This window comes from Grampus griseus (genome assembly GCF_964374135.1).
Source record: "Grampus griseus genome assembly, chromosome: 15".
In the NCBI taxonomy this organism is placed as follows: Eukaryota; Metazoa; Chordata; class Mammalia; order Artiodactyla; family Delphinidae; genus Grampus; species Grampus griseus.
In genome coordinates, this window is record NC_139009.1 from 45,027,896 (window position 1) to 45,048,508 (window position 20,613).

Genomic DNA, 20,613 nt, shown 5'->3' on the forward strand with positions numbered 1-20,613 from the left:
AATTTTCATGAGTTCTTGAACTTACCTTATGTCCTTAATACTGTTTCTTGAGAATATTTTCCTCTCATTGTCTAAGAAACTTGAGGCGGAAAATTCTGTAACCGTGCCTTAATCTGCTATATTTTCTCGTCAGTTGTTTAATAACAAATAGATCTATGTCTTGAGTTGGAAGGTATACATATACTCATTTAACTAAAAGTACAATATGGTATAGCATGGTGGTCACTAGTTATATTAAAGGTAACTGAGGAAATGAACATGTCATGTTATATCCATTTCTATTTGTTGAGGAGACTCTTTTCAACATCCTTTTGTAATTTTTCTGAAAGATGTCCCTTCCTTTCTGGACCATTACTACTACCTCTAATGTAGAACCCCAACCAAGGTCTACCTTAAGCCTCTAATACCTGATGCTTTGACTACTGGCAAAACTACTGTTTTTATTGCTATTCCCTTCTTCCCCGCCCCCTGAAAAAATCCAGTGGCCTTCCATTATTTTAAGATATGGTGCAAACCTCTAGGTTCAGCTCCATCCACAATCTAACCTTTCAGGTTTATGTCCCCTTCTCATCTTACACGAATTCTCTCTTGCACCAATTCTATTCTCTAAATCTTTTTCTGTATCTACCCTTTTATTCTATAGACCCATGCAGAGTGCTTTCAATTTATGTTTACTTATCTCAATTCTACCTTTATTTCCTATTTCCTCCATGAAGTCCTTCCTGACTTATAGCTGGAAAAGCTCTTCATCTTGTGAATTTTTATATAGAATTTACTGTCTCTATTTAATTCATTGGCACTGTTTTATGGCATGGCATTATTGGTCATTATATTTTAGCTTATGTCTCAAATCTTTCAGACCATGTTGTTTTGTTTGTTTTTACATTTGGTAGTGCCCTTATTGTCTAGCACAGTGCGACTTCATGGATTTGTAGATCCCTGTTTCCTTAAAAAGAATGATGAGACCAATTCACATCCTCTTCACTGCTGCAGGCAGCAACTGCTCATCCAAACTCTGGCACTTCTAATCTTCCAGAGACTTTCCTACCGTTCAGAGGGCTGTGCTAAAGCTTGAGGTAGTTGAAGAACTGAGTAAGGGATTACATTGAGAGCACAGAAAGGAAAGGGCATGCTAAAAATGTCCCTTTAATCGTCCTTTTGCAGCTTTTTAGTCAGTGAGATTTTTAAGCCTCTTCTCACAGGTCAGCTGTTGCCCGGATTTGAAAAGAGGCTACTTCAGAACACACTGGAATTCACAGTTCACTTGGACAGATGCCACCGGCTTCTGCGTTTGAGGGTCAAGGTTAGTTGTTCGTGGCGTGAGCACCTTCCCATTTGCAAAATCTGGTTATCCTTAACTACCCAAGTCTTATGAAGCAGCTCATAGGAAGGCACTGGTTCTTAGGACAAAGTGAGACCACATCCCCAGCATTTTTCTTAAACGCGGCATTACTGTACTTTAACAGATTAGAATCCATCTGAATAAAAAGTAAAACTGAAGTGGGAAACAAACTTGGGCTTGAGTCGGCTGCAGTAGCCCTCAGGGACAGGTGCAGAAGAAATTCTCGACGTGGGCCGTAGAGATGGTATGGTCTCTATTCCTGCTCCACTGCTCTTCTTTTTAGATACACACGCACGCGGGCCGGCAGCCTCAGTCACTAGATAACGCAAGGCGCTAGCCAGCGGTCGCCCTTGGTGCGCCTTCCTCTGCTCAGCAAAGAACCGCAAGCATCTCGGACGCAGTTAACGGCCTCTCTACGGCCCACTCTGGGCGCGCGGAATCCTGGGACTTGTGGTCCGGCCCCGCGCGCTCCCTGCCCGGGCCCGCGTGGAGCGGACTACATTTCCCAGGATGCATCGGAGGAAGGGGGCTACAGGGGCGGTGGAAGGAGGGGGCGGCCCTAGCGCTCTGGGGCATCGCCGTTTCCAAGCGCTGAGATCTCGCCTAGTAACCCGCAGCCTCGGTTCCCGAAAGCGGCGCTGTGGCCCCGCCCCCGGAGCCTCGGCTGGAGGAAGAACCTGTCTCTCGCGACGCCCCAGTGACGAAGCCCATCCTCGGGTGCGGGAGGCGGGGAAGGGTTGGGAAGGGGGGGGGGCAAGCGGAGGATTTCGCTCGCCCGTGCGAGATCCAGGACGTGCTCGCGGCGCCCGCTCAGAGCAGAGGTTAGAGGCGGCAGAGCCGGGATGCTCCGCAGGCTAGCCTGGATCGGGTGTGGGAGGAGTGCAGGACGCCGCAAAGGCTGCACTGTGCGCGGGCCGGGGTGTCCCCTGGGGCCGGCGTGTCCCCTGGGGCCGGCATCCCTCAGGTCGGCAGCGACCAATGCCTGGGATGTGTGTGCGCGTATGTGGGGGCTCGCCGTCCCCAGTGGTTCCTCGGGCGCTCCCGCCCCACGCGGGGCTAGAGGCGTGACCGTTGCGCCTGCGGGACCCCATAGCTAGAGCAGACCTTCCTGGGTAGAGGTACAAGATTTTGGTCACTTGTTAATTATTTAATTTCTTCTGGACCGGGAGCGTTTGTAGGTTGAGCTTTCCTGCCTCTAGCTGCACTAGTGTCTCAGTTTCCTCTGATTCAGAAAAATCTTTTTATGGCGCTTTCAATTGGAGTTGCTGATTAGTGAGAGCTGCTAAGTTCTTGTGGTTTTCTCGGCCAAGAGACGGTTCACGGAGGATATGAATTATGAACACATACACGACAACTAACTAATTGGAGCATCTAAAAAATGACCGTTGCATATTTGCCCTGGCTTAATGGGGAAACAGCAATTGTTCTTTTTTTTTTTTTAACATCCTTATTGGAGTATAATCGCTTTACAATGGTGTGTTAGCTTCTGCTTTATAATAACGTGAATCAGCTATACATATACATATATCCCCATATCTCCTCCCTCTTGCAGCAAATGTTCTTTCAAATCGTATCGGCAGCCACCAGCCAGCAGCATTTAGGGCATATTTCATATCATTAAAAAGATGGATCTGGAGGGAGAGAGGAGGAATAGTTGACAATTTTTTAAAAACTTGGTTTAGTTTGGGGATCATTTTCTTGCACTGGGTGAGTTACGCAAAATATCTGTTTCTTTCTTCCTCGCTCTCGCATCCTGGATGTAGACTGTCAGTTTCGGATCCAAGGATGGCGATGGCAAAAGCTTACTCGAGTTCCTTGTCAAATTAAAGCTGTCACAGAATAAATCTCGCTGCCTGCTGCGAGGCCCCCGGGCACAGCAAACTTCAGTGAGCGAACTGGTAATCAGTGTTTGGATATGCAGATCCATGATTTAAAAGACGGGGTGACCCTCTCAAAAACCTCTCACGGGGGCCGAAGCCCGCAGGTGCAGTGAGGCGTGCGCGCGCGAGTGCTGGCGCCCCAGAAGACGCCTCTCCCGTGGAGAGGGAGCCGGAGAGCCCGGCGGGGTCTGGCGACCGCGTACCTGGCGGCTCGTCTCCGGCGGCGGCGGCGGCGGATGATGGTTGCGGCTGGCGCGCTGGTCTGTGTCTGTGCGTCGCCGCGGAAATCAGCGCCCGGCGCTGCACGCTGAGCCCTTGCAGGTCCTCCACATCCCGAGCCTTGGTGAGGACAGACCCGGAGCCCAGGGGCCGCGGACCCGCACGCGGAGCGACCGGGGGGCGAGTGGGGTTAGCTTATCATGGCGGATCGGACAGCTCCCAGCTGCCAGCTCCGGCTGGAGTGGGTGTACGGGTACCGGGGTCACCAGTGCCGCAACAACCTGTACTACACCGCCGGCAAGGAAGTGGTCTACTTTGTGGCTGGCGTCGGGGTGGTTTACAGCACCCGCGAGCACAGCCAAAAATTCTTCTTGGGACACAACGACGACATTATCAGGTAAGGAGGTGGCCTGGGGCGGTGGGGAGGGGTTGGGTGTGAAGGTTGGAAGGATGACGGGAAGGATGACCAACTGGGCTTTCCTGGGGTCAGATCCGGAAGCCCCATGGAATAAAGGAGTCTCTCTGGAACCTCATGGAATTACAGAAGGGCTACTGATTCTAAGGCTAGGGCAGAAGCAGGGTAGGGGGTGCAGGTGGGGAGAGAGAGATTTCTTTTTATTCCTCCGGAAGGCTTTTAAATCTCTAAGGAGTTAAGTGTCCTGATGCTTTTTTGGTGTTCATTCCTGCTACAAGTGGAAGGATCCTGGGTAAACTATCAAACACTTCTCCCTCCCTCCCTAACTAGGAAAATGTAGGACCAATAACCTGAACTGTGGGTATCATCTTTGGGGGGCTTTTTAGAAGGTTCCTCAGCAAGCAAGAGGATTGAAAAAAAAAAAAAACCCTAAAAGAAATTTTGCTAAAGGTAATTGGGATCTTCATTCCAGATGCTTTGAAACTAAGAAATTTCTGCAGTGGGTGGGGAGTTTGTTCTCTAATATTTCCCTTGGTAGTGACTTAGTGCCAAAAAGCATATTTATGGATGCTTCCACACCATCACTGAGGTTATAAAAGGCTGGCAGTTGCTGGACCACAAAACCCTACCAGCCAGCCCACAGAATGACCAACATCTAGTAGCGGATGGTGGGACTGATTAGAAGAACAAAACTGGATGAATAGACATCTTAGGGGTCCTCCTTATTAAATTGTAGAGGGATATATTTTGATTTTTGGCCCTGTCCTCTTATCTTTGGACCAGACGCATTTTCCTCCAGCCCTTGTCAGCTTCTTGTGTGACCAGACAAGGTGTGGTCCAGATGCTGTTCACAGGGAATCCTTTTCAGCCTTCAGCAGTTAGGGAAGATTTCCATATGGGAGCCTCAGCCCACAGGGAAAATGACTTGCTGAGGATGGACTACAACTGACAGAGACCATATTTGTACCTTCCAGACTTGTGTGTTCATTGATGCAGAACACGCTAACATCACATTTCAGAATATTGCCACTTGTGCTCTAAGTTTCCTTTCATAATGAAATAAATGGTTAAGTGGTGTAATGATAATGGTCTTAATGTCTCTGTGGGAAGAATGATTTTTAAAAACTAGCTTTTTCCCTCTTGTAGTGTTGTGATTATTCTGTATTCTGGAGCTTTCTTCCCCCCCCCCCAAGCCCTAAAGTTGAAAAAATTGTTACAGAAAGTAAAAACTTAATATTTGAAAATGCAGTGAGATATATTTTTTAAAAATCTTGAATTTTAGAAGATGAAGATTTTAAGTACTAGGAGCTCTACCGTTCACAAGATTGGGTGGAACTGACATGTAAAACTTTCTTCATGTCACATATGACAGAATAGCTTTCTTCTCTCCCTGCTATGGTAATGGTTGTGATTGGGGCATCCTTACCTAGTCCCATCCTGGAGATTTTGCTTCTGTAATTGCTGAACTGATTATTAAAGTCACAGGTGCAAATGATTAACAGTGACTCGTGAAAAGGTTAGATGTTTAAAAATTAAAACCCATTATGTTTTTGCTCTTTCTTAATGCAGTGCTTTCCATTACACCGTCAAAATAAGTTGTAGTCCTTCGGGGGAAGGGAGAGAGTGGCAATTAAACAGAAAATTCCCTGCGGTTAAATAATAGTAATGTGACAGTTCATTGAACTACTTTGAGGATTTGAACTCCTAATCTTAATTTTTTTTCTCTAATAGGAAAAAAATTAAATGCACTGTTGAAACTGAAGGTGGGAAAAGGGTGGAGTTGCAGTGAACCACTGTTATGACAGGCTATCGGACTAGTGGGGATGTGATGATACCTGGCTTAGTTTAAGAAACACTCAGATTTGAAGATAAGGTGAATGAAGTTATTTGTGTAACTGGGTTTGCAAGGAGCTTCAATTTTGAAAAGAAAAAAAAAGATGATTTAGCTTCTGGTCTTTTTATTAAGATAGTTATATCTTTATGCTTTACAGTGACATAGTAGCAAGGCTGCCTGCAGAGAAAGGACTTTATTGTTAAATTTTCGATGATATTTGGTTGGGTCTGAGTATAGGTGAGCAGAGTTCTTTAATATCCATGTATGTGTTTGCACCTAGGAATAAAATTAAGTCCAACAGATTAAAAAACACAGACCACAGATCATTATATAATTAAGAGCTGTAAAATTAGAGAATGTAGAGTGTTTATGTTATTTTGCTTTATCTTCTATATGTAAATATCTTTTTCCCATGAAGGTAGTACACAAGCAATATTTGTTTTTATCCTTAGTATATGAGACTCTTAAGTGCCATTTCCTTCATAATTTTATGCCCAGAAGCATACTAGATGTTTGAAATTAGTATTGTAAAATGTTAGGAATATTAATGTATTAACTGTATATATGGAAAGGAAATTTGTAGTCTTTTATCTTTACGAATTTCAACTGATTTCTGTATAGCCAGTTATACTACTGATTTTCTATTTAAAATATTGATGTTTCTCATTGAATGAAGAGGACTAAAGCTAAAGTACTAGTGCAGAATGTTTGGGGTTTTTTGGAATCATGACATAAATATTAAAACTTCTAACTCTTGATTCCATCAAACGAGATATGTAAGTAATTGTCCACATAGCTTTTGCATTAGTTTGAAAGATATATTCATAATGCATACATTTCCCACTGTTTTATTTATTGTGCTACTTTCCCAAGAATATTAACTAGAAAGCAGTCCAACAAATATTGATACCACACTCCATTTTAGAAAACCTTGTCATCTCTGAGATCACAATGAACTTTAATAATAATACTGTAGGATTTGGCAGAGCTCATTAGAGTTCAGCGTATGTTTCCTCCTGATTTGACAGACTATGTGTTTAAGTCAGATTTTTTAAGATGTTCATATGTGAAGCATAATGTGATTTATTGGATGTGGAGGCTTAGTTTTATTCTCTTGAATGACTGCACTTCAATACAGTTAACAGATTAGTGGATGATGCCATATTTTAGCTCTGATAACATTGTGGTGGGACAAATAAATATTAAAGCAACACTCAAATCAGGGCTTGAAGGCAAGGACCGTAATACAGGCAGGAATAATTACTAACTTGGTTTCTGCTGCACGTAGCAGACCATGACACAGTACTGGAGCAAATGAAAGAAAAGGTCATGAACACATTTGCTCTCTGTCACCTCCCATCCATTTTCACAGTGACTCCAGTTGAGACATTTCTCTCCTTACTCTGGATCCCTATTTTGCATCTGACTAGTCCCCTGTCTCCCTTTTCGTTTCTCTTATTTTTCAGCTCTCTGTTGCAAGGGAGGTTTTTCGGCAGTACCATTTTAGGGGAAAGTGCGCTGACTTTGATTTCACACCCACTTGGGTTTGAACCCACTCTGCTGTTTGTTTACTAGAGGCATCCAAGTGAGTGGCTTGACCTCTCAGGGCCTTGTTTGTTTGTGAAAGGGTGGGTAACAACACCTAAGTTGCAGAATTGTAACTATTAGAAGTAATGTATGCAAATAGTTTAGCATGGGTCCTGGCCCTTAATTGTTGCTCAATAAATGCTCTTAGTAATGATAGTAGTAGTACAGTATTTAATCAAAAACACACACATACACCAAAGACAAAAAAATGTTTCCTCACTGTTCATAGTCTGAAGTCCAAAATTCTGAGTTTTCCATTCTCCCTGCTCTTAACCCATCTTTCTACCTTCATTTTCCTTTTCTTTAAAAAAACCCATAAATTGTTTGCTTCCCACTTGCCATATAATAAGAGTACTATGTTCTTTCCTGTCTCACGCTGGGATGATTTATCTCCCCCTTCATCCTTCTTCTCCTGATTCCTTTCCCCCAGTGGCATAGTGGTGGGAGCATGGGCTTTGGTCAGACAGACCTGATTTTGAACCTAGATGTGCCACCAGTTGGGTGACTTGGGGAAGCTACTAAACCTCTGTGAGTCTCAACTATCATCAGTAAAATAGCTTCTCATACATGCAATGGAGGTTTAGAGGTACCTAACTTGTAGCTTGTGGAGATAACATACAAGGTTCCCCACAGTGTTTGGCAAATAGGAAGTGCCCGCCGCAGGGAGCCTGTTTGTATCTGCGTCTTGCATGGCCCCATCCGTTTCAATCCCACCTCTCCCATGAGACCTTTTACCATCCTTAGATGAAGGGGTGCCTTAGATGAAGGAACGCGTTGCACGCCTAAAGTTTTGCGTCTTTCGTGACCGATGCTGCTCGCTTGATATATATCATTTAGTGCCGTTGTTTCACTATGAATATTTTCATTTGTAAATGTATGTAAGATCCTTGAGGCTGAGAATGAATTTAATAATCAGAGCCGGGCTTCCCTGGTGGCGCAGTGGTTGAGAGTCCGCCTGCCGATGCCGAGCACACGGGTTCGTGCCCCGGTCCGGGAAGATCCCACATGCCGCGGAGCGACTGGGCCCGTGAGCCATGGCCGCTGAGCCAGCGCGTCCGGAGCCTGTGCTCCGCAACGAGAGAGGCCACAGCAGTGAGAGGCCTGCGTACCGCAAAAAAAAAAAAAAAAATCAGAGCCAACATTTCCTGAGTGCAGACTCGGTGCTAAATGTGTGTACAGATTTATCTCTTCCATCTTCTCGACAACCCCATGACGTTGGTACTGTGGTTAGCCTCAGTTTACTGGTGAGGAAACTGAAGCACAGAAAGGTTAAAGATGTTGCCCATGGTCACTATTTAGCAGATTGTAGAATGGGAATTGGAACCCAAGTCAGTCTGATTCCAAAACCCAGAGCTATCACTTCACTGCTTTACACACTTTTTTATTCTTCTCGGTTACTGTGGTCCCTACCATCGTGCCTTGTTTCTAACCAGAACTCAGTAAGTTTGTGATTCCTTGTAACTGTTTTTCAACCTCGTGCTTTATTTAAGGGTATTTGAAGCAGATCACTAGAACTCTGTTTAGAAATGGAACCATGTTCAAGTTCACCTTAGGAACATCACCAGCTTTGAAGCAATGACCTGAAACAACGAACTGCTGGAGATGTTTTTTAAAAATTTGTTAAGTCTCAATTGTGACCTGGCTAAAATTACCTGGTGCTGCAGGTGCACTCAATTGCACTTGTTGAATTTGAAGAGAGGGGTGTAATAGCCATGGTTGGGCCTGCAGTGTTGGGTAAACAGGTTCACATGAAGGCCTGGAGATGTGATTTCATATTCTTCAGTCCCTTGACCAGTTTGAACAAGGGAAGCATGGGGGTAGCTATAAAGAATCAAACCTGTATTGAGTTGAGTGCTTGCTCTGTAACAGGCACCACACACACACACACACACACACACAGAGAGAAATCCCTTCATCCACAGCTCTGAGAGATAGCCTTTATTTTACAGGTACAGCTCAGAGAGGGAAAGAGATTTAAGCGAAGTCACTCAGTGGTACCATCCACACTATTCGTTGCATCTTACTTGCTCTGTTCATTGGCATGAGCATGTAGTGAAAGGTTTTGATGGAAGCTTACGGTCTATTCATAAATGATTTTACTATTGTTATTTTTGTTAATAAGCTATAGTCTGGTGATTTTTAATTAAGATTTATTTATTTTCTAAATTGGGTAGATTTTACTCTTCTTCATTTGTTTATTCATCAAAAACTTATTTCACATCTAGAATGTACCAGATGCAGGGGTGCAGCTTTGAACATGACCAAGTTCTTGCCCCCATTCTGGTGGAGGAAGCCAACAATGCATGAACAAGAAAGCAAGGTGAATATATCAATAGATTGTGATAAGTACTAACGAGGGAATGGCCTTGGAGGGGAACTGGGTTGAGTGGGGGTGTGGGAGCTACCTTAGATAAGGTTTCCAGAGCAGCTGTCTAGGGAGATGGCATTTAAGCTGAGACCTGAAGGATGAGAAGGGGTAAGCGAAGATGTGATGGAGAAGAGCAGTTATGTGCAGCAGCACCAGGGTGACAAAGAACTTGGTGTGCCCAGAACTCTGGTATAGATATCCAGAGAAAGACCAAGGTCATAGTACTTCTCATTAATGCCTCATGGGTTTTGGCAGCATATGTCCTAGATTTCCCAGGACAGTCACAAATATTCCATTCAGTTATTGTTATGGGTATACTTGCTATGGTCATGTCATGATTCTCTTTTTAATTCAGAATATATGACCATGTTTTTATTTTTAAAATATGGTTACTATATAATGGATCACAGCTTGAAAAACGTTACACTGTAGTATGCTCTCTTATAAAGAATTATATTGGCTCCACCACCAACAGTCAATCAGAATGTAGATTATACTGTGGTAAGTGAAAAACTGTTTCATGGCAGCATCTTTAAGCAGGGCTGTTCTAGGGCCTCTCCTACCCACAAGGATGTGGATCTCAATAACTTTGCAATGTAGGTGATGTATTTGCCAACAAAAAAGAAAAAGCAAGCTGTTGGGAAGATTACCTTGCTAACTCTGCTTCTGGAACTGACTCTTTCCCCAGTAAGCTGGAGCGGCATGGAAAGCTAGCCTTTAGCCAGCAGACCTACACATCTTCAGCAGTCAGCCTCCTCTTGTAGGTTTAATTCGATTTGTCATATGTGGATTGGACTTAAATGTAATTAAAATGTTTGACAGCAAACAGTTCTTCTCAAATATCATTGTGCATAGGAGTCACCCAAGCACTCACTAATAAAATCCAGATTCTGATTCAGCAAGTCTGGTGGTGAGGGCTGACATCCTGCATTTCTAACCAGCTTCCAGTTGATGCTGATGCTGCTGGTCTGCTATGCAGCAAGATGTTCGGATCCTCATTTGTATGTTTCAGATCTCAGTAGGCCAGTGTTTTTTTTTTTTTTTCAACCCAAAAGATGTTGCCATCTTGTGAAATAGACTTTTAATAATATATGTATATATGACTCATATTTATTAAATTCTTAAATTAACAGAATCAATTTTTCATTAAGTTGGCACCTAGCACAGTGTTCTTTTCTTTTTTTTAACATCTTTATTGGAGTATAATTGCTTTACAATGGAATGCTAATTTCTGCTGCATAAAAAAGTGAATCAGCTATACACATGCATATATCCCCATATCCCCTCCTCTTGTGTCTCCCTCCTGCACTCCCTATCCCACCCCTCTAGGTGCACACAAAGCACCGAGCTGATCTTCCTGTGCTATGCAGCTGCTTCCCGCTAGCTATCTATTTTACATTTGGTAATGTATATATGTCCATGCCACTCTCTCACTTCGTCCCAGCTTACCCTTCCCCCTCCCCGTGTCCTCAAGTCCATTCTCTATGTCTGCGTCTTTATTCCTGTCCTGGCCCTAGGTTCTTCAGAACCTTTTTTTTTAGATTCCATATATATGTGTTAGCATACGGTATTTGTTTTTCTCTTTCTGACTTACTTCACTCTGTATGACAGACTCTAGGTCCATCCACCTCACTACAAATAACTCAGTTTCGTTTCTTTTTATGGCTGAGTAATATTCCATTGTATATATGTGCCACATCTTCTTTATCCATTCATCTGTCGATGGACACTTAGGTTGCTTCCATGTCCTGGCTATTGTAAACAGTGCTGCAATGAACATTGTTGTACGTGACTCTTTTTGAATTATGGTTTTCTCAGGGTACATGCCCAGTAGTGGGATTGCTGGGTTGTATGGTAGTTCTATTTTTAGTTTTTTTTAATTTTTTTTATTTTTTTAAATTTTTATTTTTAGTTTTTTAAGGAACCTGCATACTGTTCTCCATAGTGGCTGTATCAATTTACATTCCCACCAACAGTGCAAGAGGGTTCCCTTTTCTCCACACCCTCTCCAGCATTTATTGTTTGTACATTTTTTGATGATGGCCATTCTGACTGGTGTGAGGTGATACCTCATTGTAGTTTTGATTTGCATTTCTCTAATGATTAGTGATGTTGAGCATCCTTTCATGTGTTTGTTGGCAATCTGTATAATTTCTTTGGAGAAATGTCGATTTAGGTCTTCTGCCCATTTTTGGATTGGGTTGTTTATTTTTTTGATATTGAGCTGCATGAGCTGCTTGTATATTTTGGAGATTAATCCTTTGTCAGTTGCTTAATTTGCAGATATTTTCTCCCATTCTGAGTGTTGTCTTTTCATCTTGTTTATGGTTTCCTTTGCTGTGCAAAAGCTTTTAAGTTTCATTAGGTCCCATTAGTTATTTTTGTTTTTATTTCCATTTCTCTTGGAGGTGGGTCAAAAAGGATCTTGCTGTGATTTATGTCAAAGAGTGTTCTATGTTTTCCTCTAAGAGTTTTATACTGTCTGGCCCTACATTTAGGTCTTTAATCCATTTTCAGTTTATTTTTGTGTATGGTGTTAGGGAGTGTTCTAATTTCATTCTTTCACATGTAGCTATCCAGTTTTCCCAGCACCACTTATTGAAGAGGCTGTCTTTTCTCCATTGTATATTCTTGCATCCTTTATCAAAGATGAGGTGACCATATGTGTGTGGGTTTATCTCTGGGCTTTCTCTCCTGTTCCATTGATCTATATTTCTGTTTATGTGCCAGTACCATACTATCTTGGTTACTGTATCTTTGTAGTATAGTCTTAAGTCAGGGAGCCTGATTCCTCCAGCTCTGTTTTTCTTTCTCAAGATTCTTTTGACTATTTGGGGTCTTTTGTGTTTCCATACAAACTGTGAAATTTTTTGTTTGAGTTCTGTGAAAAATGCCATTGGTAGTTTGATAGGGATTGCATTGAATCTGTAGATTGCTTTGGGTAGTGTAGTCATTTTCACAATGTTGATTCCTCCAGTCCAAGGACATGGTATATCTCTCCATTTGTTTGTATCTTTTTTTTTTTTTTTTTTTTTTGCGGTACGCGGGCCTCTCACTGTTGTGGCCTCTTCCGTTGTGGAGCACAGGCTCTGGACGCGCAGGCTCAGCGGCCATGGCTCACGGGCCCAGCCACTCCACGGCACGTGGGATCTTCCCGGACCGGGGCACAAACCCACGTCCCGTGCATCTGCAGGTGGACTCTCAACCACTGCGCCACAAGGGAAGCCCTTGTTTGTATCATCTTTAATTTCTTTCATCATTGTCTTATAGTTTTCTTCATACATGTCTTTTGTCAGGTAGGTGTTTTCCTAGGTATTTTATTCTTTTTGTTGCAATGGTAAATGGGAATGTTTTCTTAATTTCTTTTTCAGATTTTTTATCATTAGTGTATAGGAATGCAAGAGATTTCTGTGCATTAATTTTGTATCCTGCTACTTTACCAAATTCATTGATTAGCTCTAGTAGTTTTCTGGTAGCTTCTTTAGGATTCTCTATGTATAGTATCATGTCATCTGCAAACAGTGACAGTTTTACTTCTTCCTTTCCTATCTGGATTCCTTTTGTTTCTTTTCCTTCTCTGATTGCTGTGGCTAAATCTTCCAAAACTATGTTGAATAATAGTGGTGAGAGTGGGCAACCTTGTCTTGTTCCTAATCTTAGTGGGAATTGTTTCATTTTTTCACCATTGAGAACGATGTTGGCTGTGGGTTTGTCACATATGGCAAACCATATATGGTTTGCCTTATTATGTTGAGGTAAGTTCCTTCTATGCCTACTTTCTGGAGAGTTTTTATCATAAATGGATGTTGAATATTGTCGAAAGCTTTTACTGTATCCATTGAGATTATCATATGGTTTTTATCCTTCAGTTTGATAATATGGTTTATCACATTGATTGACTTGTGCATATTGAAGAATCCTTGCATTCCTGGAGTAAACCCCACTTGATCATGGTGTTTGATCCTTGTAGTGTGCTGTTGGATTCTGTTTGCTAGTATTTTGTTGAGGATTTTTGCATCTATGTTCATCAGTGATATTGGCCTATAGTTTTCTTTTTTTTGTGACATCTTTGTCTGGTTTTGGTATCAGGGTGATGGTGGCCTCATAGAATGAGTTTGGGAGTGTTCCTCCCTCTGCTATATTTTAGAAGAGTTTGAGAAGGATAGGTGTTAGTTCTTCTCTAAATGATAGAATTTGCCTGTGAAGCCATTTAGTCCTGGGCTTTTGTTTTTTGGAAGATTTTTAATCACAGTTTCAATTTCAGTGCTTGTGATTGGTCTCTTCATATTTTCTATTTCTTCCCGGTTCAGTCTCAGAAGGTTGTGCTTTTCTAAGAATTTGTCCATTTCTTCCAGGTTGTCCATTTCATTTGCATATAGTTGCTTGTAGTAATCTCTCATGATCCTTTGTATTTCTGCAGTGTCAGTTGTTACTATTTTTTCATTTCTAATTCTATTGATTTGAGTCTTCTCCCTTTTATTCTTGATGAGTCTGACTAATGGTTTATCAATTTTGTTTATCTTCTCAAAGAGCCAGCTTTTAGTTTTATTGATCTTTGCTATTTTTTCCTTCATTTCTTTTTCGCTTATTTCTGATCTGATCTTTATGATTTCTTTCCTTCTGATAACTTTGGGGCTTTTTTGTTCTTCTTTCTCTAATTGCTTTAGGTGTAAGGTTAGGTTGTTTATTTGACATGTTTCTTGTTTCTTGAGGTAGGATTGTATTACTATAAACTTCCCTGTTAGAACTGCTTTTGCTGCATCCCATGGGTTTCAGGTCATCGTGTTTTCATTGTCATTTGTTTCTAGGTATTTTTTGATTTCCTCTTTGATTTCTTCAGTGAGCTCTTGGTTATTTAGTGGTGTATTGTTTAGCCTCCATGTGCTTGTATTTTTTACAGATAATTTTCCTGTAATTGATATCTAGTCTCATAGCATTGTGGTCGGAAAAGATATTTGATATGATTTCAATTTTCTTCAGTTTACTAAGGCTTGATTTGTGACCCAAGATATGATCTATCCTGGAGCATGTTCCATGAGCACTTGAGAAGAAAGTGTATTCTGTTGTTTTTGGATGGAATGTCCTATAAATTTCAATTAAATCCATTTTGTTTAATGTGTCATTTAAAGCTTGTGTTTCCTTATTTATTTTCATGTTGGATGATATGTCCATTGATGAAAATGGAGTGTTTAAGTCCCCTACTATGACTGTGTTACTGTCGATTTCCCTTTTTATGGCTGTTAGCATTAGCCTTATGTGTTGAGGTGCTCTTATGGTGGGTGCATAAATATTTACAATTGTTATATGTTCTTCTTGGAGTGATCCCTTGATCATTATGTAGTGTTCTTTGTCTCTTGTAATAGTCTTTATTTTAAAGTTATTTTGTCTGATATGAGAGCTGCTACTCCAGCTTTCTTTTGATTTCCGTTTGCATGGAATATCTTTTTCCATCTCCTCAGTTTCAGTGTGTATGTGTCCCTAGGTCTGAAGTGGGTCTCTTGTAGACAGCATATATATGGGTCCTGTTTTTGTATCCATTCAGCAAGCCTGTGTCTTTTGTTTGGAGCATTTAATCCGTTTACATTTAAGGTAGTTATCTATGTATATGTTCCTATTACCATTTTCTTAATTGTTTTGGTTTTGTTATTGTAGATCTTATCCTTCTCTTGTTTTTCCTGCCTAGAGAAGTTCCATTACCATTTGTTGTAAAGCTGGTTTCTTGGTGCTGAATTCTCTTAGCTTTTGCTTGTCTGTAAAGGTTTTTAATTTCTCTATCGAATCTGAATGAGATCCTTGCTGTGTAGAGTAATTTTTTTTCTTTTTTAAAAAAAATTTATTTATTTTTACTTTTGGCTGTGTTGGTTCTTCATTGCTGTATGCGGGCTTTCTCTAGTTGCAGCAAGTGGGGGCTACTCTTTTTTGCGGTGTGTGGGCTTCTGATTGCAGTGGCTTCTCTCATTGTGGAGCATGGGCTCTAGGTGTGCGGGCTTCAGTAATTGCGGCACACGGGCTCAGTAGTTGTGGCTCATGGGCTCTAGAGCACAGGCTCAGTAGTTGTGGCACACGAGCTTAGTTGCTCCGCGGCATGTGGGATCTTCCCGGACCAGGGATCGAACCCGTGTCCCCTGCATTGGCAGGCGGATTCTCAACCACTGCGCCATCGGGGATGCCCTGCATGGAGTAATCTTGTTTGTAGGTTTTTCTCTTTCATCACTTTAAACATGTCCTGCCACTGCCTTCTGGCTTGCAGAATTTCTGCTGCGAGATCAGCTGTTAACCTTATGGGGATTCCCTTGTATGTTATCTGTTGCTTTTCCCTTGCTGCTTTTAATATTTTTTGTTTGTGTTTAATTTTTGATAGTTTGATTAATATGTGTCTTGGCGTGTTTCTCCTTGGATTTATCCTGTATGGAACTGTCTGTGCTTCCTGGACTTGATTGACTATTTCCTTTCGTATATTAGGGAAGTTTTCAACTATAATCTCTTCACATATTTTCCCAGACCCTCTTTTTTCCTCTTCTTCTTTTGGGACCCCTATAATTCGAATGTTGGTGCAGTTAATGTTCTCCCAGAGGTCTCTGAGAGTGTCCCAATTCTTTTCATTCTCTTTTCTTTATTCTGCTCTGTGGTAGTTATTTCCACTATTTTATCTTCCAGGTCACTTATCTGTTCTTCTGCCTTAGTTATTCTGCTATTGATTCCTTCTAGAGAATTTTTAATTTCATTTATTGTGTTGTTCATCATTGTTTGTTTGCTCTTTAGTTCTTCTAGGTCCTTGTTAAACGTTTCTTGTATTTTCTCCATTCTATTTCCAAGATTTTGGATCATCTTTACTATCATTACGCTGAATTCTTTTTCGGGTAGACTGCCTATTTCCTCTTCATTTGATTGGTATGGTGGGTTTTTACTTTGTTCCTTCATCTGCTGTGTATTTCTCTGTCTTCTCATTTTGGTTAACTTACTGTGTTTGGGGTCTCCTTTTCACAGGAACTTTTCAAGTTCGTAGTTCCCACTGTTTTTGGTGTCTGTCCCCAGTGGCTAAGGTTGGTTCAGTGGGTTGTGTAGGCTTCCTGGTGGAGGGGACTGGTGCCTGTGTTCTGGTGGTTGAGGCTCGATCTTGTCTTTCTGGTGGGCAGGACCAAGTCTGGTGGTATGTTTTGGGGTGTCTGTGACCTTATTATGATTTTAGGCAGCCTCTCTGCTCATGGGTGGGGTTGTGTTCCTGTCTTGTTAGTTGTTTGGCATAGGGTGTCCAGCACTGTAGCTTGCTGGTCGTTAAGTGGAGCTGGGTCTTAGTGTTGAGATGGAGATCTCTGGGAGAACTTTTGCTGTTTGATATTATGTGGGGCCGGGAGATCTCTGGTGGACCGGTGTCCTGAACTTGGCTCTCCTACCTCAGAGGCTCAGGCCTGACACCCGGCTGGAGCACCAAGACCCTGTCAGCCACACTGCTCAGAAGAAAAGGAGAAAAGGAAGAAAGGAAGGAAGGAAGAGAGGGAGGGAGGGAGGAAGGGAGGGAGGAAGAAAGGGAAAGAAAGAAGGAAAGGAAGAAAGAAAGGAAGAAAGAAAAATAAATAAATTTATTAAAATTGAAAAATTATTAAAAATAAAAAAAATTTAAAAAGTAATATGAAAGAAAGAAAAGAAGAGAGCAACCAAACCAAAAAACAAATCCACCAATGATAACAAGCGCTAAAAACTGTACATAAACAACAACAAAAAAACGGACAGACAGAACCCTAGGACAAATGGTAAAAGCAAAGCCATAGAGACAAAGTCACACAAAGAAGCATGCACATACACACTCACAAAAAGATAAAATGAAAAAAAAAATATATAAAAGGAAGAGAGCAACCAAATCAGTAAACAAATCTACCTGTGATAATAAGCTCTAAATTCTAAACTAAGATAAACATAAAACCAGAAACAAATTAGATGCAGGTAGGAAACCCCATGTCTACAGTTGCGCCCAAAGTCCGCCTCCTCAATTTTGGGATGATTCGTTGTCTATTCAGGTATTCCACAGATGCAGGGTACATCAGGTTTGATTGTGGAGATTTAATCCTGTGCTCCTAAGGCTGCTGGGAGAGATTTCCCTTTCTCTTCTTTGTTCGCACAGCTCCTGGGGTTCAGCTTTGGATTTGGCCCTGCCTCTGCATGTAGGTCACCTGAGGGCGACTGTTCCCGCCCAGACAGGACAGGGTTAAAGGAGCAGCTGATTAGGGGGCTCTGGCTCACTCAGGCTGGGGGGAGGGAGGGGTACGGAATGCGGGGTGAGCCTGTGGCGGCAGAGGCCAGCATGACATTGCAACATCCTGAGGCACACCGTGTGATCTCCTGAGGAAGTTGTCCCTGGATCCCGGGACCCTGGCAGTGGCAGGCTGCACAGGCCCCTGGGAGGGGAGGTGTGGATAGTGACCTGTTCTCACACACAGGCTTCTTGGTGGCGGCAGCAGCAGCCTTAGTGTTTCATGCCCGTCTCTGGTGTCTGCGCTGATAGCCACAACTTGCGCCTGTGTCTGGAGCTCGTTTAGATGGTGCTCTGAATCCCCTTTCCTCGCGCACCCCAAAACAATGGTGTCTTGCCTCTTAGGCAGGTCCAGACTTTTCCCCAGACTCCCTCCCAGCTAGTTGTGGCGCACTAGCCCCCTTCAGGCTGTGTTCCCGCAGCCAACCCTAGTCCTCTCCCAGGGATCTGACCTCCGAAGTGGGAGCCTCAGCTCCTAGCCCCTGCCCGCCCCGGCAGGTGAGCAGACAAGCCTCTCAGACTGGTGAGTGCTGGTCGGCACTGATCCTCTGTGCAGGAATCTCTCTGCTTTGCCCTCTGCACCCCTGTTGCTGTGCTCTCCTCTGTGGCTCCGAAGCTTCCTCCCCGCCACCCCCCATCTCTGCCAGTGGAGGGGCTTCCCAGTGTGTGGAAACTTCTCCTCCTTCACAGCTCCCTCCCCAAGGTGCAGGTCCTGTCCCTATTCTTTTGTCTCTGTTTTTCTTTTGCCCTACCCAGGTACATGGGGAGTTCCTTGCCTTTTGGGAAGTCTGAGATCTTCTGTCAGCGTTCAGTAGGTGTTCTGTAGGAGTTGTTCCACATGTAGATGTATGTTTGGTGTATTTGTGGGGAGGAAGGTGATATCCATGTCTTACTCCTCCGCCATCTTGAAGTTCCCCCTAGCCCAGTGTTCTGTCTTCTCCAGAAAGAACCAAGCAGGAACTGGTTGGAACAAGTTAAGGAGATGGCTAGGGTGCCGCTGTGAGCAGCAGATGAGTATGCCACAGCCTTTGTGTAGACATATGGTTTCTAGTCTGTTGAGTATATACCTAGGAGTGAAATTTCTGTGTCTTATGGTAACTCTATGTGTAACTTTTTGACGTACTGCCAAATTGTTTTCCAAACAATTTCATCAGCAATGTATGAGAGTTCCAATTCCACTACATCCTTACTGACACTTGTTATTGTCTTTTTGATTATAGCCATCCTGTGGGTGAGAAGTGGTATCTCATTGTGGTTTTAATTTTCATTCCCTAACAACTAATAATACTGATCACCTTTTCATAATTTTTTTGGCCATTTGTATATTCTTTGGAGAAAAGGTCTATTCATATCCTTTGCCCATTTTTAATTGGCTTGTCTTCTTATTGTTGTAAGAGTTCTTTATATATTCTGAATATAAGTCCCTCATCTGATATAGTATTTGCAAGTATTTTCTCCCATTCAGTAAGTTATCTTTTCACTTTCTTGATGTTGTCCTTTGAAGCACAAAAGTTTAAAATTTTGATGATGTCAAATTTATTTATCTTTTTCTCTTGTCACTTACACTTTTAGTGTTATAGCTAAGAAACCATCACCTAATCCAAGGTCATGAAGATTTATTTCTGTGTTTTCTTCTGAAAGTTTTATAGTTTTAGCTTTGACATTTAGGCAGATAATACATTTTGAGTGTGAGCTAGGGGGTCCAACTTCATTTTTTTGCATGTGGATATCCAGTGGTCACAACACTGTTTGTTGAAAAGCCTTTTCTTTTCCCATTAAATTGTCTTGGATGTCTATAGCCTTTGAATTGCCCTACCAGGCAGCCCATTCCTTGCACACAGAAGATACTGAATGTTTGGGGACCCAGAAACAATCATTAAAAAGATTAACCTAGAAGTAATAGAAATTTGAGGCTTTGGTTACCATTCTGTGTTTGTAAAGATGCCATTATATCCTATGAAAGATATATAGATTTTTTTAACATCTTTATTGGAGTATAATTGTTTTACAATGATGTGTTTCTGCTTTATAACAAAGTGAATCAGCTATACATATACATACGTCTCCATATCTCTTCCCTCTTGCATCTCCCTCCCTCTCACCCTCCCTATCCCACCACTCTAGGTTGTAACAAAGCACCGAGCTCATCTCCCTGTGCTATGTGGCTGCTTCCTACTAGCTATCTATTTTACGTTTGGTAGTGTATCTATGTCCATGCCACTCTCTCACTTTGTCCCAGCTTACCCTTCCCCCTCCCCGTGTCCTCAAGTCCATTCTCTAGTAGGTCTGCATCTTTATTCCTGTCCTGCCCCTAGGTTCTTCATGACCATTTTTTTTTTAGATTTTTATATATTTAAAAAATATAACCGTTTATACTTTGAGGAGCTGGTGCAGTGTTTAGCAACTGTTGGTTTAGGGACCAGCAGCAGTCTATACATTGGCTTTTTTTACTTCCAGAGATTCTTGGTTTTTGAAAATGAACTTGTAGTCTTCAATCTTGCTTCTGGAGACAGACCTACTGAGACAGCTGAGGAGGTGGAGGTGGTCTGGAAAGCAAAGAGAGTGGTCAGAGAGGGTACCCCTTGACCTCTTTATCAGTTTCCTCCTTTCTTCCCTCAATGTGAGGCAGACACCTGGATGGCCTCAACCTAGAAGTTGAAGGATTCTAGGATTGCCCACTAATTCTCCACCATTCCTTTTCCTATCCGCATGAAGGAGGG

At 42.3% G+C, this 20,613-nt stretch overlaps 1 protein-coding gene across 1 annotated transcript in view; it reads left to right on the top strand.

The window, feature by feature from the left end:
• Window positions 1–3,641: 3,641 nt before the first annotated feature.
• EML6 (EMAP like 6) overlaps window positions 3,642–20,613 on the top strand; it is a gene marked incomplete at both ends in the record, with an annotated part of 312,634 nt that continues 295,662 nt past the window's right edge. The window contains one exon of the mRNA XM_082672746.1: window positions 3,642–3,838. Coding sequence (XP_082528872.1) covers window positions 3,642–3,838 — 197 coding nt within the window. The remainder of the gene's footprint in view (window positions 3,839–20,613) is intronic.